Consider the following 27430-nt stretch of genomic DNA (forward strand, 5'->3'; position numbering starts at 1 on the left):
ATGAACAAGGGGTAGTGGAAAGGGAGGTGGACGGGGGGTGGGGGGTGACTGGGTGACAGGCACTGAGCGGGGCACTTGTTGGGATGAGCACTGGGTGTTATGCTTTATGTTGGCAAATTGAACTCCAATAAAAAAATTAAAATAAGAAAAAAATATATATATATATATATATAAAGTGGAGAGAATTCCACCCTGCTTCTCAGCTATTTGTTAATGGAGGATTAAAACTCCCTGTTTTCTCACCCTTCTGGACACTCAGACTGCTGGGCTGTGCCACACTCTTCTTTCACCCATGGCGTTTCTCCTGAAAAACAAGATCATAATCCTTATACAATTGCACCACAGAAAAGAAATATGTTCAATGAACCATGATTTTTCCAAACTACTTTGTTCATATTTTTCCAATGACTAAATTCTTCCAGAACATATTAAGAGCAATATATTCATTCCCAGCCCACATATGGATTATGTAATTACCTGGGAGTATATACCTTTATCTAGCTTATGCCTTACTATTCATTTTATAACATAGTAACAGTAGCAGTTAATTGGTAGAAAAGTAATAGCAACATCACTGATTCTTGTGTAACAGCAAAGAAATTGTCACATAGAAATGCAAATCCTTTCTGTTCCACCAGTAGTTACAATATTTATGATTTCATTCCAACATTCTCTCAGTTGTATACATAGTCTCTTTCACTCTCTTTGAGCCTGCTGGACATTCCAGATGGTTATCTCAGGAATGACCTAATTACTCTTTAATATGTTCATGTTACATTTATATGAGAGTCATATTTTTGTGTTTTCGAAAATTATATTTTGCCAAGAGGAGAGTTGGAACCAGGAGTTGAATAACCTAGACTGGCCAAGAGTTGATAATTGCTGAAGATAGGTGCTGGACATATAGGGAAATCATCATACAATTCTCTCCTTCATGTATGTTAGATTTTTAAAATGTAAAAGTGACTATCTGGTTTCTTGTACAAAAAGTATTCAAATGTTGGGAATCCCTAGGTGGTTCAGTGGTTTAGCGCCTGCCTTTGGCCCAGGGTGTGATCTTGGAGACCAGGGATTGAGTCCCACATCAGGCTCCCTGCATGGAGCCTGCTTCTCCCTCTGCCTGTGTCTCTGCCTCTGTGTGTGTGTGTCTCTCTCTCATGAATAAATAAATAAAAGCTTTAAAAAAATTATTCAAAAAACCTTCAAACTACTATCTGAAGTTTTAATTTTGGCAAAAAATCATGTAACATCTTTAAACAAAGTGTTAAATCCTTAGAGAAAACATTTACATTTATTTTGAAAAATAAACTGAAATGGTAAAATTAATTCCATCAAAGCACCCAGTAAGTGGTGGTGGTAAGTGTCAAAACTGCTTATAACAATTCCTGTTGTTTCTATTAAATTCCAGCAATGTGCAATGGATTCAGTGGGAAAATTTACCATATGAGCCTTATAAGGATCAGTCTTGACATAGAAAATTGAAAGTTATAACTTTGAGGTAGAAGATAGGAAAATAGAATGGTCAGAGGCAGTGTGGTCAGTGAACTTACAAGAAATTATGCTTGCCTTCCTGAAGGTAGCAGAATTTTTAATGATGAAATATTAAATGTCCAACAATAATTTTTTGAAAAATAAGTTAACATTTCAGGCATTTATTTTTCCTTTTTGATAGCTCTTTTTAGTTGATTTTCAATTATATTTTGTAATAAAAATGGATTCATCCATTGGTGTGAAATCTATTTTCTACAAAGAGTTTATAGTTAATGTTTCTACCATAACATTTTCCTACTATTAAAAAAATCAAGTTCAACTTAATTTTTTTTTCTAGAATTATTAAAATTTTAAATTAGTAAACCTTTCCTGGATATCGCATTATGAAAAGGGGGTTGATAGCTTGAAGCAATTGTGTTGTTTTGTGTTTATATGCATTTTTCACAAATTTCATTAGATGTTCAGAATATTGGCACTTTCTAAAAAAAAAATCTACAGTAACTCACTTAGAGTTGGAACCAGGAGTTGAATAACCACATCCTAATCTTGGTTTTGCATTAACTCTCTGAAGGTCCTTAATCAGTAATTTAAACACTCAGGACACCAGTCATTTCAACAGTAACTTTGGTTTAACGGACTGATAGAAGGACCGGATAACCACTTTAGTCATATTTTAACTTTAGGATCTGCCATCCAGTATCTCAAACCACAGATATTTCTAGCATAGTCATTGGTCTGGAGAATGCCTCAACAACCAATATGGAACTTTAATCTTTCTCTTCTTTTCATAGTATCTATGCTATTAGTTCCCTCTCTGTATGGTGCATGAGCTACATTTCTTCCCATAGTAAACACATTGCCATTTCTTCTACACAGAAGAAGACCTACTCTGATAGAGTAGGTCAAGAAATTCTCATTTGTTTTAATTTATGCCAGCTCTGGGGTCACTGAACACACAGAGGTAAATGGGTCAACTTCCTCTGCTTACCTTGGCAGACACTCTTGTAGTCAGTACAGCAGTCTTTCCTCTGCAGACAATCATCCGAACAAGAGCAGAGGCTGGACTCTAGTCTGGTCTCCCCACAACGAAATCTATTGCATGTCCATATTCGAGCTGTAAAATCACACAATTCAGTTCCCAGCATTTAACTTATTGTTAAGTATCCAATAGCATTAGAGTGGTCCCTATACAGGGTAACTGATATTCTTATAAAAAGGGGAAATTTGGACATGAACACCCAGACACACAGGAAAGATTGTGATGACATAGGAAAACTCTCTGTGAAGACAAAAGCAGAATCTGGGGTTATGCTGCCAAAAGCCAACCATTTCCAATGACTTGTAACCCACAAGAAGCTAGGAGAAGGGCAAAGAAGGGAATTCCCTCACAACCCTTAGAAAGAACTAGCCCTGATTAAACTTGCATCTTGGATTTCTTGCCTCTAGAACCAAGAATATGGATTTCTGTTACATAAGCCCCTCACTTTTTATGTCCTGGCAGCCCTAGCAAAGCAATACATGAGGTGTATGGTAAGCATTTGGACATGTGTTAATGTCAGCACAACCAGCAAGCTATAATGAACTTATCCTCAGAACCCATACTGGATTCCACACAAGTGTCTTCAAAATCCCAACAGCAGTCGCCTCTCTGCTTGCATTCCATATCACACCGGCAGTTCTCCAATCCTCTGAATGAAGCATCAAAGCATTTCTTCCTGCAACTGCCTGCAGGAGTGGAGGAAATAAGGAAACCAGTGCTTAGAAGTTACATGAGGGACATCTGGGTAGCCCAGTCTGTTGACCATTTTACTCTTGATTACAGATCAGGTCATGATTTCAGGGTCATTTGGTAGAGCATGGCGTCAGGCTCCACACTCAACAGGGAGTCTGCTTGAGATTCTCTCCTTCTCCCTCTGCCCTTCCTTCCCATGCTCACTCTCTTTCTAAAATAAGAAGGGGCCTCCAGGGTGGCTCAGCGGTTTAGTGCCACCTTCAGCCCAGGGCATGATCCTGGGGTTCTGGGATCGAGTCCCATGTCAGGCTCCCTGCATGGAGCCTGCTTTTCCCTCTGCCTGTGTCTCTGCCTCTCTCTCTCTCTTTCTCTCATAAATAAATAAATGAAATCTTTAAAATAAAAAATAAATAAAATAAGTAAATAAGTCTTAAAAAAATAAAAGAAGTTCTCTGATATCTCAGAACTAGATGGTAGAAGCATACAGAAGAGGTACCTAGCACAGACTAGGTCAAATAGATACTTTTGAATTGTGCTGTATGATTCATCAGTGTGAAGTGGTAAGTAATAAGTGATTTTTTTCCCCAGGACTCCAGAGAGGTCCCAGATGCAAAAACACCAGGCACCATTAAGGGAAGATCAGAGGGACAGGCAAAAGCTAAATAAAGTGAAACAGATTTAAAGTCTGGAGATAGACAGCAACAATCTACCCCACCTCACATTCCAGGTAGAAGGCTCATATCTGGAGGAATTTAGGAAAACTAGCTTTTATCACAGAGGAAAACATACAGGATGGCTATGTTGAGAAAAGATGAACAAGCTGTACTCATGAACGTAAACAGAGAGTTACCAGATTTGAGGGCAACAAGATAATATCCAACATAAAAACGAAGACCAAAACAAATAAGAAAAAAGAAAGAAAGAAAGAAAAAGACTTGATTGAAAAGGAAGCAATGCAAGGAACAGCAGAGTTATATACACACACACATAGCTAATACTGTGATCTTCAGAAAGGACGATGCATGTATCAAATAGTTTGAAATGGTTTTAGAGAAGATTTTACACCCTAATCTCCGAAACTGAATATGCTATACTGTTTTACATGGCAAAAAGACATTGCAGACATAATTAAGGATACTACAGAGTTGACCTTTAAAAAGGAAGATGGGGGGAGGGGCAAGATGGCTGAAGAGTAGGGTCCCCAAGTCGCCTGTCCCCACCAAATTACCTAGATAATCTTCAAATCATCCTAAAAATCTACGAATTCGGCCTGAAATTTAAAGAGAGACCAGCTGGAATGCTACAGTGAGAAGAGTTCGCGCTTCTATCAAGGGAGGAAGACGGGGAAAAAGAAATAAAGACACAAAATGCCTCCAAGGGGGAGGGGCCCCGCGAGGAGCCGGGCTGAGGCCGGGGCGAGTGTCCCCAGGACAGGAGAGCCCCATCCCGGAGAAGCAGGAGCTGCACCAACCTTCCCGGGGGAAAGGGGCCCACAGGGAGTTAGAGCAGGACCCAGGAGGGCGGGGATGCCCTCGGGCTCCCGGGGACACTAACAGACACCTGCGCCCAGGGAGAGTGCTCCGAGCTCCCTAAGGGCTGCAGCGCGCACGGCGGGACCCGGAGCAGCTCGGAGGGGCTCGGGTGGCGGCTCCGCGGAGGGGGCTGCGCGGCGGGAGCGCGAATCCAACAGCGCAGGCCCCGGAGCACAGGGCGCCGGGACACAGCCCAGGATCTGGCCTCCCCCGGGACAGGCAGAGGCCGGGAGGGCCCAGGACAGCGAGGACGCTCCTGCCCGGAGCTGAGCAGATCAGCGGCCCCGCCCCGGAGCCTCCAGGCCCTGCAGACGGAGAGCCCCGTAGTTACTGTGGGAGCTGAATCCAGGCTTCCAGAGCTGCCGTAGCCACTGGGGTTGTTCCTCCTGGGCCCTCACGGGGTAAACAACGCCCGCTGAGCCCTGCAACAGGTAGGGGCAGAGCAGCACCCCCAAGTGCTAACACCCGAAAATCAGCACAGCAGGCCCCTCCCTCAGAAGACCAGCTACACGGACCAGTTCCAGGGGAAGTCAAGGGTCTTAAAGTATACAGAATCAGAAGATACGCCACCGTGGTTTTTTCTTTTCTTTTTTTTTTTCTTTTTGATTTCTGTTTGCTTCCCCCACTCTTTTTCCCTTTCTTTCCTTTTCATCTCTTTTTCTTCTTTTTTTCCTTTTTTTTCTTCCTTTTTCTCTTTTCTTTCTTTCTTTCTCTCTCTTTTTCTCCTTTTCCCAGTACAACTTCTTTTTGGGCGCTCTTCATTGAGCAAAATGACTAGAAGGAAAACCTCACCTCAAAAGAAAGAATCAGAAACAGTCCTCTCCCCACAGAGTTACAAAATCTGGACTACAATTCAATGTCAGAAAGCCAATTCAGAAGCACTATTATACACCTACTGGTGTCTCTAGAAAAAAGCATAAAGGACTCAAGAGACTTCATGACTGCAGAATTAAGATCCAATCAGGCAGAAATTAAAAATCAATTGAATGAGATGCAATCCAAACTAGAAGTCCTAATGACGAGGGTTAACGAGGTGGAAGAACAAGTGAGTGACATAGAAGACAAGTTGATGGCAAAGAGGGAAACTGAGGAAAAAAGAGACAGACAAAAGACCATGAAGACAGAATAAGGGAAATAAACGACAGCCTGAGGAAGAAAAACCTACATTTAATTGGGGTTCCCAAGGGCGCCAAAAGGGACAGAGGGCCAGAATATGTATTTGAACAAATCCTAGCTGAAAACTTTCTTAATCTGGGAAGGGAAACAGGCATTCAGATCCAGGAAATAGAGAGATCCCCCCTAAAATCAATAAAAACCGTTCAACACCTCGACATTTAATAGTGAAGCTTGCAAATTCCAAAGATAAAGAGAAGATCCTTAAAGCAGCAGGAGACAAGAAATACCTGACTTTTATGGGGAGGAATATTAGGGTAACAGCAGACCTCTCCACAGACCTGGCAGGCCAGAAAGGGCTGGCAGGATATATTCAGGGTCCTAAATGAAAAGAACATGCAGCCATGAATACTCTACCCAGTAAGGCTCTCATTCAAAATGGAAGGGGAGATAAAGAGCTTCCAAGACAGGCAGGAACTGAAAGAATATGTGACCTCCAAACCAGCTCTGCAAGAAATTTAAAGGGGGACTCTTAAAATTCCCCTTTAAGAAGAAGTTCAGTGGAACAATCCACAAAAACAAGGACTGAATAGATATCATGGTGACACTAAACTCATATCTCTCAATAGTAACTCTGAACGTGAACGGGCTTAATGACCCCATCAAAAGGCGCAGGGTTTCAGACTGGATAAAAAAGCAGGACCCATCTATTTGCTGTCTACAAGAGACTCATTTTAGACAGAAGGACACCTACAATCTGAAAATAAAAGGTTGGAGAACCATTTACCATTCAAATGGTTCTCAAAAGAAAGCAGGGGTAGCCATCCTTATATCAGATAAACTAAAATTTACCCCGAAGACTGTAGTGAGAGATGAAGAGGGACACTATCTCCTACTTAAAGGATCTATCCAACAAGAGGATTTAACAATCCTTAATATATATGCCCCGAATGTGGGAGCTGCCAAATACTTGAACCAATTATTAACCAAAGTGAGAAATACTTAGATAATAATACGCTTATACTTGGTGACTTCAATCTAGCTCTTTCTACCCTCGATAGGTCTTCTAAGCACAACATCTCCAAAGAAACGAGAGCTTTAAATGATACACTGGACCAGATGGATTTCACAGATATCTACAGAACTTTACATCCAAACTCAACTGAATACACATTCTTCTCAAGTGCACATGGAACTTTTTCCAGAATAGACCACATACTGGGTCACAAATCGGGTCTGAACCGATACCAAAAGATTGGGATTGTCGCCTGCATGTTCTCAGACCATAATGCCTTGAAATTAGAACTCAATCACAACAAGAAGTTTGGAAGGACCTCAAACACGTGGAGGTTAAGGACCATCCTGCTAAAAGATGAAAGGGTCAACCAGGAAATTAAGGAAGAATTAAAAAGATTCATGGAAACTAATGAGAATGAAGATACAACCGTTCAAAATATTTGGGATGCAGCAAAAGCAGTCCTGAGGGGGAAATACATCGCAATACAAGCATCCATTCAAAAACTGGAAAGAACTCAAATACAAAAGCTAACCTTACACATAAAGGAGCTAGAGAAGAAGCAGCAAATCGACCCGACGCCCAGAAGAAGAAGAGAGTTAATTAAAATTCGAGCAGAACTCAACGAAATTGAGACCAGAAGAACTGTGGAACAGATCAATAGAACCAGGAGTTGGTTGTTTGAAAGAATTAATAAGATAGATAAACCATTAGCCAACCTTATTAAAAAGAAGAGAGAGAACACTCAAATTAATAAAATCATGAATGAGAAAGGAGAGATCACTACCAACACCAAGGAAATACAAACGATTTTAAAAACATATTATGAACAGCTCTACGCCAATAAATTAGGCAATCTAGAAGAAATGGACGCATTCCTGGAAAGCCACAAACTACCAAAACTGGAACAGGAAGAAATAGAAAACCTGAACAGGCCAATAACCAGGGAGGAAATTGAAGCAGTCATCAAAAACCTCCCAAGACACAAGAGTCCAGGGCCAGATGGCTTCCCAGGGGAATTCTATCAAACGTTTAAAGAAGAAATCATACCTATTCTACTAAAGCTGTTTGGAAGATAGAAAGAGATGGAGTACTTCCAAACTCATTCTATGAGGCCAGCATCACCTTAATTCCAAAACCAGACAAAGACCCCACCAAAAAGGAGAATTACAGACCAATATCCCTGATGAACATGGATGCAAAAATTCTCAACAATATACTAGCCAATAGGATCCAACAACACATTAAGAAAATTATTCACCATGACCAAGTAGGATTTATCCCCGGGACGCAAGGCTGGTTCAACACTCGTAAAACAATCAATGTGATTCATCATATCAGCAAGAGAAAAACCAAGAACCATATGATCCTCTCATTAGATGCAGAGAAAGCATTTGACAAAATACAGCATCCATTCCTGATCAAAACTCTTCAGAGTGTAGGGATAGAGGGAACTTTCCTCGACATCTTAAAAGCCATCTACGAAAAGCCCACAGCAAATATCATTCTCAATGGGGAAGCACTGGGAGCCTTTCCCCTAAGATCAGGAACCAGACAGGGATGTCCACTCTCACCACTGCTATTCAACATAGTATTGGAAGTCCTAGCCTCAGCAATCAGACAACAAAAAGACATTAAAGGCATTCAAATTGGCAAAGAAGATTCAAACTCTCCCTCTTCGCCGATGACATGATACTCTACATAGAAAACCCAAAAGCCTCCACCCCAAGATTGCTAGAACTCATACAGCAATTTGGTAGCGTGGCAGGATACAAAATCAATGCCCAGAAATCAATGGCCTTCCTATACACTAACAATGAGACTGAAGAAAGAAAAATTAAGGAGTCAATCCCATTTACAATTGCACCCAAAAGCATAAGATACCTAGGAATAAACCTAACCAAAGAGGTAAAGGATCTATACCCTAAAAACTATAGAACACTTCTGAAAGAAATTGAGGAAGACACAAATAGATGGAAAAATATTCCATGCTCATGGATTGGCAGAATTAATATTGTGAAAATGTCAATGCTACCCAGGGCAATTTACACGTTCAATGCAATCCCTATCAAAATACCATGGACTTTTTTCAGAGACTTAGAACAAATTATTTTAAGATTTGTGTGGAATCAGAAAAGACCCCGAATAGCCAGGGGAATTTTAAAAAAGAAAACCATAGCTGGGGGCATCACAATGCCAGATTTCAGATTTCTTTGTACTACAAAGCTGTGGTCATCAAGACAGTGTGGTACTGGCACAAAAACAGACACATAGACCAATGGAACAGAATAGAGAATCCAGAAATGGACCCTGAACTTTATGGTCAACTAATATTCGACAAAGGAGGAAAGACGATCCACTGGAAGAAAGACAGTCTCTTCAATAAATGGTGCTGGGAAAATTGGTCATCCACATGCAGAAGAATGAAACTAGACCACTCTCTTGCACCATACACAAAGATAAACTCAAAATGGATGAAAGATTTAAATGTGAGACAAGACTCCATCAAAATCCTAGAGGAGAACACAGGCAACACCCTTTTTGAACTTGGCCACAGTAACTTCTTGCAAGATACATCCATGAAAACAAAAGAAACAAAAGCAAAAATGAACTATTGGGACTTCATCAAGATAAGAAGCTTTTGCACAGCAAAGGATACAGTCAACAAAACTCAAAGACAACCTACAGAATGGGAGAAGATATTTGCAAATAACATATCAGATAAAGGGCTAGTTTCCAAAATCTATAAAGAACTTATTAAACTCAACACCAAAGAAACAAACAATCCAATCATGAAATGGGCAAAAGACATGAAGAGAAATCTCACAGAGGAAGACATAGACATGGCCAACATGCACATGAGAAAATGCTCCGCATCACTTGCCATCAGGGAAATACAAATCAAAACCACAATGAGATCCCACCTCACACCAGTGAGAATGGGGAAAATTAATAAGGCAGGAAACAACAAATGTTGGAGAGGATGTGGAGAAAAGGGAACCCTCTTACACTGTTGGTGGGAATCTGAACTGGTGCAGCCACTCTGGAAAACTGTGTGGAGGTTCCTCAAAGAATTAAAAATAGACCTGCCCTACGACCCAGCAATTGCACTGTTAGGGATTTACCCCGAAGATTCAGATGCAATGAAACGCCGGGGCACCTGCACCCCGATGTTTCTAGCAGCCATGTCCACAATAGCCAAACTGTGGAAGGAGCCTCGGTGTCCATCGAAAGATGAATGGATAAAGAAGATGTGGTGTATGTATACAATGGAATATTACTCAGCCATTAGAAACAACAAATACCCACCATTTGCTTCAACGTGGATGGAACTGGAGGGTATTATGCTGAGTGAAGTAAGTCAATCAGAGAAGGACAAACAGTGTATGTTCTCATTCATTTGGGGAATATGAATAATAGTGAAGGGGAATATAAGGGAAGGGAGAAGAAATGTGTGGGAGATATCAGAAAGGGACACAGAACATAAAGACTTCTAACTCTGGGAAATGAACTAGGGGTGGTGGAAGGGGAGGAGGGCGGGGGGTGGGGGTGAATGGGTGATGGGCACGGAGGGGGACACTTGACGGGATGAGCACTGGGTGTTATTCTGTATGTTGGTAAATTGAACACCAATAAAAATTAATTTATTTAAAAAAAATGAAATGGGCAAAAGACATGAAGAGAAATCTCACAGAGGAAGACATAGACATGGCCAACGTGCACGTGAGAAAATGCTCTGCATCACTTGCCATCAGGGAAATACAAATCAAAACCACAATGAGATACCACCTCACACCAGGAGAATGGGGGAAATTAACAAGGCAGGAAACAACAAATGTTGGAGAGGATGCGGAGAAAAGGGAACCCTCTTACACTGTTGGTGGGAATGTGAACTGGTGCAGCCACTCTGGAAAACTGTGTGGAGGTTCCTCAAAGAGTTAAAAATAGACCTGCCCTACGACCCAGCCATTGCACTGTTGGGGATTTACGCCAAAGATTCAGATGCAATGAAACGCCGGGACACCTGCACCCCGATGTTTCTAGCAGCCATGTCTACAATAGCCAAACTGTGGAAGGAGCCTCGGTGTCCATCGAAAGATGAATGGATAAAGATGTGGTCTATGTATACAATGGAATATTCCTCAGCCATTAGAAACGACAAATACCCACCATTTGCTTCAACGTGGATGGAACTGGAGGGTATTATGCTGAGGGAATTAAGTCAATCGGAGAAGGACAAACAGTGTATGTTCTCATTCATTTGGGGAATATAAATAATAGTGAAAGGGAATATATGGGAAGGGAGAAGAAATGTGTGGGAAATATCAGAAAGGGAGACAGAACATAAAGACTCCTAACTCTGGGAAACGAACTAGGGGTGATGGAAGGGGAGGCGGGTGGGGGGTGCGGGTGAATGGGTGACGGGCACTGAGGGGGGCACTTGACGGGATGAGCACTGGGTGTTTTTCTGTATGTTGGCAAATTGAACACCAATAAAAAATAAATTTATTATTAAATATATATATAAGGATCTGACATATATAATCAGCGAATGTAAATTATTTTTAGTGCATGTACTTTTTGCCATTAAGTTCATAAAATGTCAACAGTCTGGTTTTACTAAAGCTTGCTTCGAAGTGCAAAAAAAAAAAAAAAAAAAAAAAGGAAGATAGTAGGGCCGCCTGAGTGGCTCAGCAGTTCGGCATCTGCCTTTGGCTTGGGGCCTGATCCCAGATTTCCGGGATAGAGTCCCACATTGGGCTCCCTGCATGGAGCCTGCTTCTCCCTCTGCCTGTGTCTCTGCCTCTCTGTGTCTTTCATGAAAAAAATAAATAAAATCTTAAAAAAAAAGAAAGTTCCCAGAGAAAGATCATGAGCAATCTATAAAACATCACAAGTCAGAATGGTATCAACTTTCTTAAACACAGCACTGAAAGCTAGAAGATAAAAAAGTAATGTCTTCATATTTATAGAAGAAAATTACGTTCATCTTGGAATTCAGTATCTAGCCAAAATTCAAGTGTTAGGTTCTTATGACAACGATGAGAACTCAAGTTATAGCTTGTATGTATCCTATTTTAAGAAGCTACTAAAGTATGTTTTTTAGCAAAATGAAAAAGTAAAACAAAGAGATCAAATAAATATGAGATCCAATTCAATGAAGGGTCCTGGGAACACCAACCATATGTCAAACAAATTGAGAGAGAGTAACCAACACAATTTGGAGCAGCAGGGCAGAGAAACAACAGTTAAATATAAAAGATATCACTCTATACCTACATTTACACTGCCAAAAATGAGAGAGCCAGATAATGCCAAGGGTTGCTGGGGATGCAAAGACAGAGTAGGCTGTGGCAGCTATTCTAGAAATCAATCTGGGGTTACTCACCCAAGCTAAAATACAGACCCTAAGACCCAGGAATTCTATTCCTGGGTTGATGATGAAGCAATCTCCCCTAGGTCCATAAGGGAACCTGCAGGATTTATGTAGTGTAAAGGAACAAAAGTCAACCTGAGTATCCAGCACTGAGGGAGGGCACAGGTCAGATAGCATATTGCGATACATGCTAAGTAGTAAGTAGATAGATGCATAAGAATATATGTACGTTTAACAATTTATATGGATCTTAAGAAACATTTGGTTAAAAAGTAACCAAAAAAAGTTTATATACCATTTATACAGATGGCTTTTATTTTTTTAAGTTTTTTTTTTTTTATGATAGTCACACAGAGAGAGAGAGGCAGAGACATAGGCAGAGGGAGAAGCAGGCTCCATGCACCGGGAGCCCGACATGGGATTCGATCCCGGGTCTCCAGGATCGCGCCCTGGGCCAAAGGCAGGCACTAAACCGCTGCACCACCCAGGGATCCCACAGATGGCTTTTACATTTGTATGTCCACTCTCCTACTTTGAAACATTTTCTGCACCTGGCTTCCAGGCAGGACAACAACCACCTGGCTTTCCTCCCACATCCCTGACCAATTCTTCCTAGACTTCATCCATGGTTCTTCCCCCTCATCATACCAATTTTTTAAGTCTAGTGTGTTCCAGTCACATTGCTGTAAATCCACATATGTATGATACTGATAACCACCATATTGCATGTCCATTTGTACTTCCCTTGGAAAGCCAGCCTCATATAATCAGCTATCTTCTGGCTTTTCCAGTTGGGCATTTCATAGATATTTCAAATTTAACATGTCCGAAATGAGCTTCTGATCATTCTCCCCAAACCAGCTTCTTCTAGTGTTCCCCATCTCACTTGCAGAAATTCTGTATTTCAGATGTTCATACCAAAGATTTTGAAGTCATTCTTGACTTCTCTCTTTCTCCATATCCACTCTGTCAGTAAAATCTATATACCACATCAAAAGATAACCAGGATCCAAATACTTTTCATCAGCGACAATGTTACCACCCTAATTCAAGACATAGAGCTTGTGTGGATTATTGTAATAATTTCCTAATTGGTGTCTCTGCATCTCATTGCACCCTGCCATTTATTCATAACACAACAGTCTGAATGAGTGTGTTGAAAAGCAAACCAGGGCGTGTCATTTCTCTACTCAAAACCTCCAATCACTTCCCATCACTCTCAGAATGAAAGCCTACAGCCAGATTTGACTGAACAACCTGATTGACTTGGCTTCTTTTAGGTCTTTTGGTTGACTCATTTTATGACTTCCCTCCCTCTTCTCTTCTAGTTCACCAACCTCGTTATTCTTTAAATGAACTTGCCAGGCAAGCTCTTGCCTTAGGCCTTTGCACTTGCTTTCTCTTTCCTGGAATGCTCTTCCCCCAAATATCCCTATTTCTCCCTCACTTTTAGCCCTTTACAAAGATTATTTCACATACATCCCCCATCCCACTGTATATCTTATAATCTCCTTTTCAGTTTTACTTACCCGTTAGCATTTTCCTGATCATATTATATATATTTGGCTTATTTATATTTTTATTGTCTATCTTCCATGCTAGACTGTAAATTCTCTGAAGGATGAGTCTATTTTCTTCACCACTATATTCCCAGCAATTAGAATAGTACATAGCATATAGTTAGTGCCAAATTGTTGAAGAATGAGTAAAAACAACATGCACATTAAGGGATAGAACACATACAAACTCAAACCAGAAAAACCTGTTTAAGAACTCACACTAGAAAAAAACAGTACTTTGTCTATGAAAAGTGGGCTAATTGGAGTGGAAAATGGTAAAAATGGCCAGGGTTAGGGATTAGGAATCAGTTGTGGAAGAATGAGGGGATGAACACTTTAACAACTCTGGTAAAGGAGGAGCTGGAGTTAAGTACCAAAGCCCAGGATGGGAGGTGGAGGGGGTGATGTCACACAAGGACTTATAGACTGAGATGAAAGGACAAGAAAAAGGAACAATGACACTGGTAAATGAGCCAGTAGGTGTACTAATGTAAGGAAAGGAAAGAGCCAAAATAATTGGAGATTGTGTTAAAAGATTAGTGTATGTCTCTTGCAATTAATTTATGTGAATTGGCCATAAAAGAACCAAGAAGGGCAGCCCAGGTGGCTCAGCGGTTTAGCGCCACCTTCAGCCCAGGGCGTGATCCTGGAGAACCGGGATTGAGTCCCACATCAGGCTCCCTGCATGGAGCCTGCTTCTCCCTCTGCCTGTGTCTCTGCTTCTCTCTCTCTCTCTCTCTCTCTCTCTCTCTCTCTCTCTCTCTCTCGATTAAATAAAATCTTTAAAAAAAAAAAAGAAGAACCAAGAAGTGAGGCACACCTGTGCATAATAACACCAGGATAAAATGACCAAAGTGGCCCACCTACATTTGTTAGATCTAGGACTGGTACAGTAGTTCAGAAACACAACAGCCAAGCAACCCCAAAAAAGACAGTAATTTTCCAAGTAAAGTCCACCTTTCCAGTTTCCATGTTACAATGGATGTACTGAAAGTTTGTTAATTCTTTTTTTAAAAAACTTTATTCATTCATGAGAGACACACAGAGAGAGAGGCAGAGACACAGGCAGAAGGAGAAGCAGGTTCCATGCAGGGAGCCCGATACGGGACTCAATCCCCGACCCTGGGATCACACCCTGAGCTGGAGGCAGACCCTCAACTGCCCAGCCACTTAGGTGTTAATTAGGTGTTTGTTAATTCTTTTTTTAAGATTTTATTTATTTATTCATGAGAGAGACAGAGAGAAGCAGAGACACAGGCAGAGGGAGAAGCAGGTTCCATGCAGGGAACCTGAGGTGGGACTTGATCCCAGGGTCTCCAGGATCACGCCCTGGGCTGAAGGTGGTGCTAAACCGCTGAGCCACCCAGACTGCCCCGGGGTTTGTTAATTCTTAGGGGAAAACCTAACTGTAAATTTGTCTGTTAATCTCACCAAGAGTCCCCCTTAGCAAAGAAGCAACAAAACCTTCCCCAAGAGAGTCAAATCAGAAATTCACCAGCGAGATTAAAAAGGCAAATAAATTATCTAACATTCGACTTCATACTTCCCCTTTGTAAAAGTACCAAAACAATGCATCACAAGATATAGAAAATGCTTTTCATATAGTCACTTGTAAATGGTTGTTAACTGTACATACTGAATGGATATGGCAGTTTGGGGGTTTGATATTCTGATAAAAATCAATCTCCCATTTCTTTTTGCTTCTTATGAGGAAAAATAAAAAAATAAACATGAAGTATTTACTCTGCACTACACTTCAAGAATGGAACACTGCCTGGCCAAGAAATAGTGAAATTTCAGGGAGGGAGCAGTACTAACATCATCGCAGGACGTCCTGGGAAGTAAGCAACCAAGACTTTCAAGACCAAGTTCACCAAGTTTATCAGCAGAAAGGAATGAGTAGAGTAGGTGCCAAGACAGAAGAAGCCTTTGATCCAGTTATCAAAGTCCTCTACAAAGGTAAGGACAAATACAGGGAACAAACAGGAATGATATGAATCTCAAAGGAACAGGGGGTGAGGGCAAAAGACTAAAGTCCAAAATGACTGGATAATGCTTACCACACACGGGCTCCTAATTAGTGTGGTGTGGTAGGACGAGAAGCCTAGGAGGAGAGCCCTCCATGCAGGAGACAGGGGGCTCAGGAGGAGAGACAGGTTTCAAGGGGTAAAGGTAAGAAGAAAGGAGAAATAAGAAACTGTGTTGAGAAAACACTAAGGGGTATACCTTGCTCTTCTCGTCTCCTGAGTCCAAGCCCCAGGCCCAATCCAAGTGACACAATCACCAACAAAGCAAGAAGAACCTAGTACAAAAAAAAGTGACCTTTACAATTTTTTAAAAACATAAAAAGGAACAAAGATCCCTCCCTCCCTCCCTCTCAGTGAAAATTAAAGGCACACAGCTTGCTAATTATGCATAACACCAGATCCAACAATGATAGAGAAATGTACTTTAAAAAAATGCCTGAAAATAAGAAAGCTTTGGGAAGAATTTTAAAGTAATATTTATTATAGATCTTCAAATTCAAATACATGGGTCCTGGTTAGTTTAACCCCAATTTTATTTAAAGTATGAATGAAACAATGGGAGTCATTTACCTTTGCCCGTTTCCCATTCTTAACTAGATACTTGTTTCAAGATCATTTACCTAAAAGCATTCCTGAACTATGAAATCTTTAACTACCTCACTCTTAGGGAACAGAGGTTCCCCCTCCCTCCTAGCTCTGTCTTATGGACGGAAATGAAAATGCTTAGCACATGTAAAAATATAGTGTCCAAATAATTCACTGGCAAATGATCCACTTTGATCTACAGCTCAGACAAATGACGTGGAAGCTCTGTGACCAAAGATTGTGTGGGTCATTCATTATCACTACTGCTGACAAGGCTCTACAGTATAGTGGACTTTATGCGATGTCTGGAATTAAACTAAGATAAAAATTTTTAAAGATTTTATTTATTTATTCATGAGAGACACAGAGAGAGGCAGAGACACAGCTAGAGGGAGAAGCAGGCTGCCTGCAGGGAGCCCAATGTGGGACTCAATCCCGGGTCTCCAGGATCACGACCTGAGCTCAGCCACCCAGGCGTCCCAAACTAAAATATACTTAAAGAGAATTCTTCCCACTTTTTCCCTACCCAGTGAGTCCAATGTAAGTATGCTGGATGATAGAGCTTGAATAATGTATAACCATAAAATACGAATGCAACAGACACACAAATCCTTAAAAATGTATTTTACAACACTTATAACCTTTGTTTTTAAAAAAATCTTTCATAAAAAAGCATCAAAATCTGCTTAGATAATAAAGATCTACATAAGCATTGATTGTGTTTGTTTTCATTCTGAAAATCAACTGGAAAATAAACCTATAACTTTTACTATAGAAGTGGATTCAACAATTGGGAAAATACATTAGAATAGTATAATAACAATTCTTTTATGAAGTCTGAAAGTTAGCCCACGTTTGAGTGATCTTCCAACAGGCATGCATTCAGTGGAGAGAATGGAGAGGGAAAAGTGAATGTAAACAGTTATTAAGCAGCATTACTAGCACTTAGTCCCTCGTTATGATGCTCAAAAGCCATGGGTGACCAAGACTAGGAATACAAAGCAGTGAAACACTAGGGAATAGTACTACAACAAACCTCATGCATCATAGATTTGCAAATTGGTATTTTTGATTTTACATTTTTATCTTTGGTCCTTTTGCCATTCAAATTTGATAGGAAAATAAACAGCATCTAGGTGTGATCAGGATATTCTAGGACATTCTCCTGTTAAATCTCGCTGTCTGTTTCTTCATGACTCTACTTGTTCCATATATTTTTGGCTTGATCCCTGCATTATTCTGTAAGTTCCTCGAGAAGGTTCATTTTTAATCTCACATAATTATTTCCTCTAAATATGTAATTCTGAATCAGCTTCTTGATATTGAGGTGCATATGTATCTTAAAAAGTGGAGAGGGGAGGACTTAACTCCAAAAACCTCTGAAAATCCAATATTTGGCTTTAGATGGGTGAATGAAGAGTGCTAAAGACACAGCAGATACATTTCAAGTTTTTTAAATGAAACTTTTGTTAAGGGCAGCCCGAGTGGCTCAGTGGTTTAGCGCTGCCTTTGGCCCAGGGCATGATCCTGGAGACCCAGCATCGAGTCCCATGTCGGGCTCCCTGCGTAGAGCCTGCTTCTCCCTCTGCCTGTGTCTCTGCCTCTCTCTCTCTCTCTCTCTCTCTCTCTCCCCCTGCTGGGAGCCCGCGGGACTTGATCCTGGGCTGAAGTCCGCGCTAAACCGCTGAGCCACCCGGACTGCCCTCAGCTTCTCTTATACATACCAGTAAACCATTAGAAGGATACAAGGAAGAAAAATAAATGTTGTACAAAATTTTCTTTCAAGGAGTTATAATGTCTTGAATTCATAAGATGGGATAAATATAATAAATAGCATAGAAATTAAAAGAGCACTCCAAAGTTCCCGGAAGGATATTTAATAAATAGAATATCATGACAATTTACTTTGCCCTAGTTCCTGGGCTCAATGCTTACATTATTTCATTTACTTCTAGAAACAATGCTTGAGTGACAAAATGATGGTGACTTTAAAGTAGGGAATTTGGGAGAAAATTACGGCAGGATAGGTATGAGAAATTACATAATTGGTTTTGCCTTGAGATACTCGATGAGGAGCTAGGAAGAAGGCATTTGAAATTGTGTGGCAGAGGGAGCACCTAGGTGGCTCAGTGACTGACTGTAATTGGCTCAGATCGTGATCCTGGGGTCCTGGGAGTCGGCATCTCCCTCTGCCTATGCCTCTGCCTCTCTCTCTGTGCGTCTCTCATGAATATATGTGCTGCCCAAGCAAGCACGTCTCATGAATAAATAAAATCTTAAAAAAAAAAAAAACAATTGTGTGGCAGAAACTCACCATGAAGTCAGACCTACTGGCTTACTTGAAATTCTTGGTTGACAATGTGACTTTTAAGATCATAAAAAGATGAGATTGCCTAAAGAAAAGATCTTTAGACAGGGTTCAGTTGAAACACCATGTGCAATGTGCAATGAGAAGAAAGATAAATCAGCCAAGAATGCAGATAAACAGAAGTTATAAAAACTAGGATGCCAATATCATCATGGAAGCAAGGGGAGAGAATTCAAGAAAAAAAAATAAATAATAATAATAATAATAATAATAATATACAATAGTATTACTGTTATAGATGCAGCAGGACAGAAGAGAAGGACTGACTTTCAAGGTGATTCAGGACAGTAAAAACAAGCAGGAAAACAGAGTGGTTGAATGGTGAAACCATCTTTAGAAGTGAAGTAATGTAAAATAAAATAAAATAAAATAAGATAAAATAAAATAAAATAAAATAAAATAGGGATCCCTGGGTGGCGCAGCGGTTTGGCGCCTGCCTTTGGCCCAGGGCGCGATCCTGGAGACCCGGGATCGAATCCCACGTCGGGCTCCCAGTGCATGGAGCCTGCTTCTCCCTCTGCCTATGTCCTTGCCTCTCTCTCTCTCTCTGTATGACTATCATAAATAAATAAAAAAATAATAAAATAAAATAAAATAAAAAGGAATGAAGTAATCTAAGATAAAAGCTATAGTCCAGGGATCCCTGGGTGGCGCAGCGGTTTGGCGCCTGCCTTTGGCCCAGGGCGCGATCCTGGAGACCTGGGATCGAATCCCACGTCGGGCTCCCGGTGCATGGAGCCTGCTTCTCCCTCTGCCTGTGTCTCGGCCTCTCTCTCTCTCTCTCTGTGACTATCATAAATAAATAAAAATTAAAAAAAAAGCTATAGTCCAACATAAGAATATAAGATACAGTGATTTTAATTTCTCACTCTGGTCTTAAAAATATTCATGCAGTAAAATGGTGTCTTGGAAGGGGGTGATTAAAATCATGCTAAAGTCAGTGCTATAAAGTGTTTTACCACAGATCCCAACTTCTTAGATTGATCAAATATTAGTTTGTTATATTTTTTTAGGCAAAACATGATTAAAATATTAATTTGGCATCAGGGTTGTCAGAGGGGATAAAACTGAATACATGCACTTAAAACTTTACACTTAAATAGCAACACAAATAGAAATGGGGAGTCATACATTTAACATTTGTCATAAAGCTACAAAGATTAAAATGAAAAACTGTACTTACAATACAGATTATTTTATATTTCGTAGCAGTGTTCCTCTTAACAGTTTCTTCCATTGGTAAAACCAGCATAGACTCCATTATTGTATAAACCCGTTTTACTAGAAGACAGTAGTACTCCTTCCTTTCTCTAGTCCAGCAAAGAAAAACTGAATGAGTTACACGGCTGTGACTAACTTTCAAATGTTTGGAGAGATTATACCTCTTCAGTGATTGGACAATGAAAGGAGAGGAAGAAAGTTGTAATAACAAACAGTGTCAAGAGATAAAAGTTCATGGGACACCTGGGTGGCTCAGCAGTTGGGTGTCTGTCTTTGACTCAGGGTGTGATCCTGGGGTCCTGGGATCCAGTCCCACAGCAGGCTCCCTGCGTGGACCCTGCTTCTCCCTCTGCCTATGTCTCTGCCTCTCTCTCACTACTCTCTCCCTCTTTGTGTGTGTGTGTGTGTCTCTCATGAATAAATAAAAATCTTTAAAAAGAGATAAAAGTCCTTTTCCAGGACACTGTAGACAAAAATTAAATACTGATCAAAATATACCTAAAAAGAGATCATAAGACTATAATCAAGTTTTAATACAATCTGACCATTTGTTTTCTTCAAAAATAATCTGGAACAAAAGGTCTTGTTACAGAAATTCCAGGGAGTTTCTCATTTGTATAAACTTCATAGCACAGCTGAAAACCAACATATTAAAAATGTGCTTTAACCATATAGGAATCCCCAAACTCTGTTGAATTTATATAAAGTATTTAATTATATAACAATTATATCTTTTATTTCACAGAGGTTAAAAGTTTGGTATGTTTTCATACATTTTATCTCATGTCAAAGTTAACAATATCCCTTACAAACATTTTATTCCTATTTTGTAGTTGAGTAAAGGTCTGATTATTCAAATTAAGATCTATGACTTTCTTGTTCCAAGTCATGTATGTTCCAGATGCCAGAAGTGGAACTGAAATCCGAGTCTTCTAATTCCCCCAAATTCAAGGCAATTTCCCTAACCAAATAAACTTACTCTTTCCTTATTTATATAGACCAGAGCATCCTAATACACACCTCTCCCTAAGAAAGGGGGGTACAGGTTATGACGAAAGAAGCTCAATTAATAGCAAATGTAGCCAAAGAGAGTTATAGTAAATGGTGGGCATAAACTCTTCCAGTTTAAATGACCCCAAGGCAGTAATTCTCAAAGTGTAATTCCATGAAACATTAGTCCTAAGATAACTTCCTTGTTCAATAAAAACTTGAGAACCCTTTTCTGACATAAATATTATAAAAATCCTGTAGGTTGCAGTATATTCTTTGGAAAACACTAACCTAAACTATTACAACCCTAAAAGCGGTGAAAAAAATAGGAAATCTATCCTAATATGCAATGACTTATAAACGTGAAGATTATTTCTGAAAGTCATGGCTAAATCCCTGATTGTATTATTAGAGCCCACTCCCTTAAGGAAAGCTCTTCAGAATAAGAGCCATGCTGAATTTTTAAAGAAGGGCAGAATGCTATGAATGTTTGTGTCTCCTCCAAATTCATATGTGGAATCTATAATCTCCATTATGATATTTGGAGGTAATTAGGTTCAGATGAGGTCATGAGGATAGAGCCTCCACAATGGGCCTCTTACACTTATAAAAAAAGAAAGAGACCAGAGACCTCTCTCTTTGCACCATGTGAGGACAGCAAAAAAGATGGTCATCTGCAAACCAGGAAGAGGGCTCTTACCAACACCTGATCATGCTGGCAACTGATCTTGGACTTCCCAGCCTTCCAAACTGTGAGAAATAAATTTATTCTCTAATCAAGAAGAAGAAGAAGAAGAAGAAGAAGAAGAAGAAGAAGAAGAAGAAGAAGACGAGGAGGAGGAGGAGGAGGAGGAGGAGGAGGAGGAGGAGGAGGAAGAGCCTTGTTTCCTTTTAAGGATTTGTGCTATCCTTCTCATTCTAGTATACTTCAGGCCTACCCAGTGGGAGCATCTGTATGCATTGCTAGAATAGAAGGAATTAGTTTTAGAAGAAGATGCCATAAGGATAACCTAAACCAAGGTCTGAAGACTTCTTTCTATGGACCACGGTGGATAACAGGTCTTTATTTTTTTATTTTTTATTTCTTTAGATATTTTTTTTCATAAGATACAGACATAGAAAGAGAGGCAGAGACACAGGCAGAGGGAGAAGCAGGCTCCATGCAGGGAGTCTGATGTGGGACTCGATCCCAGGTCTCCAGGATCATGCCCTGGGCTGAAGGCAGGCATTAAACCACTGAGCCACCCAGGGATCCTCAATACCAGGTCTTTAAAAATCAGAAGTGAATAAAAACATTTGAATAACTTTGGCAAACAGTTCTCTGCACTAGATAAAATTAGAAACAACCAGAGTAGTCTTTTAATTTTAATTTTTGAAATTCTGAGGCCCAGGTTCCACATCAATTGAATTAGAATCTACTGGATTTTGGGCTAAATTATCCCTCCTAGCCATTTTATATGCAGCCAAGATCAGTGTAAACACTTTGCTTTGAGCAGTGCATGCACTTTTGAATTCTTTTTCTGCAAACATTCTCTGGATTTGCTTAAACTGCCAATTTTACAGATAAGACTAGAGGATCTCTAGAGCATGACTATCTGCCCAAGGTCACCTTGATTACTGCTATCTCAGAAGTGAGATTCCACCTGGTCTTGAGATTCCCACTTCAGGGAGTACTGTTATCATTGCTGTTGTGACAAACAGAGAGTAAGAAAAAAAAATCAAGTCTACATCACAGCTGTCATCAAAATTAGATTCCTAGGAATCATGGCTTTTATCTAGTCATCTGACATCTAGCTTCAACTTTTCTATTTGCATTTATGACAATCTATCTAATCTGCCTTGACTTTCATGAACAGTTCTCCTACTTTTATCTTCCAGTCAGTGTTGGTAGTTTTGTGTTGATTTGCTAAACTATAGTATCTAGTTATTTAATCAAAATCTAATCAAGGGTGTTGCCACAATGGTATTTTGTAAATGTGGTAACATCTACAATCATTTGACTTTTAAATAAAGGAAATTACCCTCAATAATGTTGGTGGGTTGTTTTTTTTTTAATTTTTATTTTATTTATTTATGATAGGCACACAGTGAGAGAGAGAGAGAGAGGCAGAGACATAGGCAGAGGGAGAAGCAGGCTCCATGCACCGGGATGCCTGATGTGGGATTCGATCCCGGGTCTCCAGGATCGCGCCCTGGGCCAAAGGCAGGCGCTACACCGCTGCGCCACCCAGGGATCCCTGTTGGTGGGTTTCATTCAATCAGTTTAAGGCTAAAAGAACAAGAAATTTTCCTGCAAGACTACACCATTAGCCCAGGTTTCCAACCTGTCAGCTTGTTCCACCCTATGGATTTCAGACTTGCCAGTCCCCACAATCAAATGAGTTAATTCCTTTCTCTCTCTCCCTCCCTCCCTCTAAAAGACTTTGCTCTGATACATATTTTGAGCATCTTCTCATATTTTTCCTTTTTCTTAAGACTTTGCCCTATTTTAACCTCTCATTTGGAACTCCAGAATCTGTTATCTTGGTTTCTGCCTTCTCAATTTTTTTAAAGATTGTATTTATTTGATATATAGGGAGTAATAGGGCATGAGTGCATGCATAAGTAGGAGTGGGCTGGAGTGGGATGGGAGGGAGGAATAAAGGGTGAGGGAGAAGCAGACTCCCCACTGGGCAGGCTCTATCCCAGGACCCTGAGAGCATGACCTGAACCAAAGGCAGATGCTTAACCAACTAAGCCACCTAGGCACCCCTCTGTCTGCTATAATAATTTGTATACCTTGACTCCCCGATGCTAACCTGGTATTAATACCCCAGTTGCATTCAGATGCTCTTTCCTGGTACTCTCCATGGCGCCACTTGATTCTATATCAGCTTTGTTCACCAGAATACCACTGACTCTGGCTCCATATTTTTATTACGTAATTCCTTACCTCCCCCCACTGTCAGAACATCCTTCCTCTTCTTCCTCCCTCATCCTTCTCCCTCTTTCAACCTTGAGAACACAAAAGCACTAGATAAGAAAGTCCAGAGGCCTCTGATAAAATCTTGTCTCTTTCATTTGCAAGTTAATTGACTCGACATCAAATTATTCACTTTTAAGGTGACCTCAAATTATCTCTAAATTACCAAATTAATGGAAAAATATCTTAGTCCCTCAGGTCCTGAGGTGAGTAAACCTCGGGAAGTCTACCTGGGGCATACACATGGCAGGTATGGTAAAGATGTTAGCACAGTCCAGTGTCTAGTCATATTTTCCACTATAGCAATTCCCCTAAATGAGCCCTAAACTCCAACCTCTTTTGAGTGTGTCAAGTCTTAGAAACTTATTCCCAACAGTTCACCTGGGCATTGGACACTGGCCAAATCCACACCCTCCATACAACTTAGACTTTGGAAAAGACTGTCTAGTTAGCTTGACTGGGTTCCGTGCTCTTTAAGTTACTTGAACTTTGGAAGCACTGCTATTCTTTTCCCCTTCAAACTTTAGAACAGTCTGCACCTTCTGGGTTCTGAAAGCTTCACTCTGCATATTGTAATGCTTCATGGCCTAGAACATTTGTGCTCTGATAGGCAGCTAGCATTTCATCTCCCACCAATCATAAATATTTCTCACACTCGACAAGGTCATCATACAGAACTCTGAGAACTTTTCTAAAAATCACAGAAAAACCTACTTGCCGCTGTCTTGGGAAAGTCCCATGGCCTGCCAACATCAACTTTTCTTAAGTCACATAAACCTGCCCTTTCTGGTTCCAGCACTAGAGCTTGAGCAGTACTTAGACAAGCCAGACTGGGAAGGTCCGAAGAAACTAGATACACTGAGAGAGGTTGTGGAGATAAGGCAAATACTAGGCTCAGGCCAAGCAGCAGGAAGGAGTCTGTCAAAGTTGAAAGATCTCAAATAACATGACATAACAAGGGACAGGTGGCCAACATCAAGGAGGGTCTGTCATAAGGAAAAGGCAGAAAAACATACAAAGAGATTGACAAGCATGCCTAGCAAACAGAAAACTACAGCAGTTAGTACAGGTAAGGCAGATGTTAGTCCTTGGTAAGTAAAGATCCAATATTGGAGCTGATTCTGGGACTAGCAGTCCCGGTGAGATTGGTGTTAGCAATGCTGAATCAGGACTGAGAGGCAACGTTTTACATGAGGGTCAAGGCAAAAGCTCAGCATGTGTTATAGTTCTGGAAGCTGAAATACAAGTCAAGTGACTGGGTTACTAGACATTCAGACAATGACAATAATAAAGTAGAATCAGTGCCTGTAGATTGATATATCAGTATTTTATAGTACCTTTGTGTGTGAAAAGACATTTTCCAAGATGGAAAATAGAATCTCATTGCTAATCAATATAGTTGAACATTTATAATCAACTTGGAGGTAGAGAACTGTCATTTTGAACCTCAGTTAAACAAAAATTTTCTTCCAACCCTGGGGGTGGGGTGGGGGGAAGGAGTTCCATACTTATCAGTAAACCTGTATTACCACAAAAAAAAAAAAAAGTACTCCATTATTGATGAGGGAGCTGGGCTAGCTGAGGACAAAGCACAGCTGATATCCCACAAACAACCCCGCCCAGGGTGGGATGTGTCTGACTACCTCAGGAAGCTTCCAGTTGTTCTAATGTTAATGTCTTGCTAACAAGGAAGGAATGTTAATGCCTTGCTAAAGGGAAAAGCAATCTTTAATATATAATGTATTATATAAATACATACACAGCTCTGATTTTATACACATAACTATATAATATGTTTAGTTTTGCTTCTTGGCCCACAAAGCTTAAAATATTTACTAATGGCCCTTTGTAGTATTGCTAACCCCCAATCTATCTCCAATTTCTTCCAACTTTCAAAGGCTGCCACTAATGTACTTGACCAGAGAGACTTGCAACAGCTGGTCACTTGAACCACCAATTACTACCTCTTATGATTCAGAAGTCAGAAACCTGATCTGATGCCTCTTATAGCATTGCAGTTGTTTTCTACTGAACAACCAACATTTCTAAGGTTGTCTTTGGGTCCTGGAGCACTGTTCCTCTTGCTTTGCCTCAAGTGAAGAAATATGCCCTAGTAATGTTAGAATTTTAAGACTCTTTCTTATTCATTTCAAAATTCAGAAATAATTTTACTGTCAAAAGTTTTCTAAGCTTTAGTAGGCTCTTCTTGTTTTCAGTGTTCTCCAGTGGACCTCATTTAGGACAGAAATTCTAGAGACATCTCCAGAAAAGATATCCTAAAGCCAGAGTGTTATCATGCTACCTGAGTTCTCCGAGGCTCTCCAAGGTCAATGAAAGTATAGGCTGTGGTTTCATTCTACTTCCTTGAAGCCAGGCAGGACCTGGATTATTTCCCAAAACTTTAGAATCTCTCTGGCATGTCCAGCTTCTACCATGTATAGGAAGAAGGTCAGTTTTGGTTTGCCATTTGGTCCAGTATCTATCACAAAGGCCAGATATTAATGAAATACCAGAGGAATAGAGGTTGAAATAATTAAACTTTCCTAAGAGAATTCAGAAAGGTACAAACATTAGTTTGTTAGGGCTGCCATGAAAGATACCCTAGACTGGGTGGCTTAGCAAAAGAAATTTATTGTTTTCATAATAATGGAAACTGGAAGTCCAAAATCAAGGTGATGCAGGGTTGGCTGCTCCTACAGCCTCTCTTTAAGCTTGCAGATAGGCGCCTTCTCCCTGTAACTTCACATGGTTGGTTCTCTGTGCATGTACCTGTCTGGTGGCTCTGTCTGCATTCCAATCCTCTCTTCTTATAAGGATAGTAGCCATATTGATTAAGGCCTACTCTAATGACCTCATATTCTCTCAATATGACTCTATTTAAAGACTTTTTAAAGACAGTCGTGTTCTGCAGTAGTAGGACTTCACCATATGAATTTTAGGGAAACAATTGCATAAGGTAAGAGTTAACATTTCTGGGATGCCTGGGTGGCTCAGCAGTTGAGCATCTGCCTTTGGCTCAGGGCGTGATCTTGGGGTCCGGGGATCGAGTCCCACATCGAGCTCCCTACATGGAGCTTGCTTCTCCCTCTGCCTGTGTCTCTGCCTCTTCCTCTGTCTGCGTCTCTCATGAATAAATAAATAAAATCTTTTCAAAAATAAAAAATAGGTAACATTTCTAATACACATTATGTAACTTAAAATGTAACTCAAGCACTATGGCTGAGTAGCGGGATCATAAGTCCCATCACCCATGCCGATTATGTTCAGAGCACAGTCTTTGCCACAGTTTCATGTACTTGCATGTATAGGCTTCAAGGGAAGTTCTGTGAGCCACTTGAAATTACACAAACTTAAAAAAAAATTACACAAACTTGATTTTGTGAATATGTGTATGTACGTGTATATGGGTATTTACGTATGTTTTCTCTAAAGCTTTCATCAGAGTTACACCTTCTAAA

The 27430-nt window shown here is 40.3% G+C and overlaps 1 protein-coding gene across 1 annotated transcript in view; it reads right to left on the reverse strand.

Annotated features, from left to right (window-relative positions):
• The window catches only part of LOC129512935 (ectonucleotide pyrophosphatase/phosphodiesterase family member 3), an 84748-nt gene extending 64655 nt beyond the window's left edge, over nucleotides 1–20093 (reverse strand). The window contains exons 1-5 of the mRNA XM_055330530.1: nucleotides 19983–20093; nucleotides 16046–16121; nucleotides 3094–3216; nucleotides 2480–2605; nucleotides 244–304 (exon numbers count right to left, since the gene is read on the reverse strand). Of these exons, the coding sequence (XP_055186505.1) occupies nucleotides 244–304; nucleotides 2480–2605; nucleotides 3094–3216; nucleotides 16046–16121; nucleotides 19983–20060 (464 nt within the window). The 5' untranslated portion in view covers nucleotides 20061–20093. The remainder of the gene's footprint in view (nucleotides 1–243; nucleotides 305–2479; nucleotides 2606–3093; nucleotides 3217–16045; nucleotides 16122–19982) is intronic.
• Nucleotides 20094–27430: the final 7337 nt, after the last annotated feature.

The sequence above is a fragment of the Nyctereutes procyonoides genome, unplaced genomic scaffold (genome assembly GCF_905146905.1).
Source record: "Nyctereutes procyonoides isolate TBG_1078 unplaced genomic scaffold, NYPRO_anot_genome, whole genome shotgun sequence".
Taxonomy (NCBI): domain Eukaryota; kingdom Metazoa; phylum Chordata; class Mammalia; order Carnivora; family Canidae; genus Nyctereutes; species Nyctereutes procyonoides.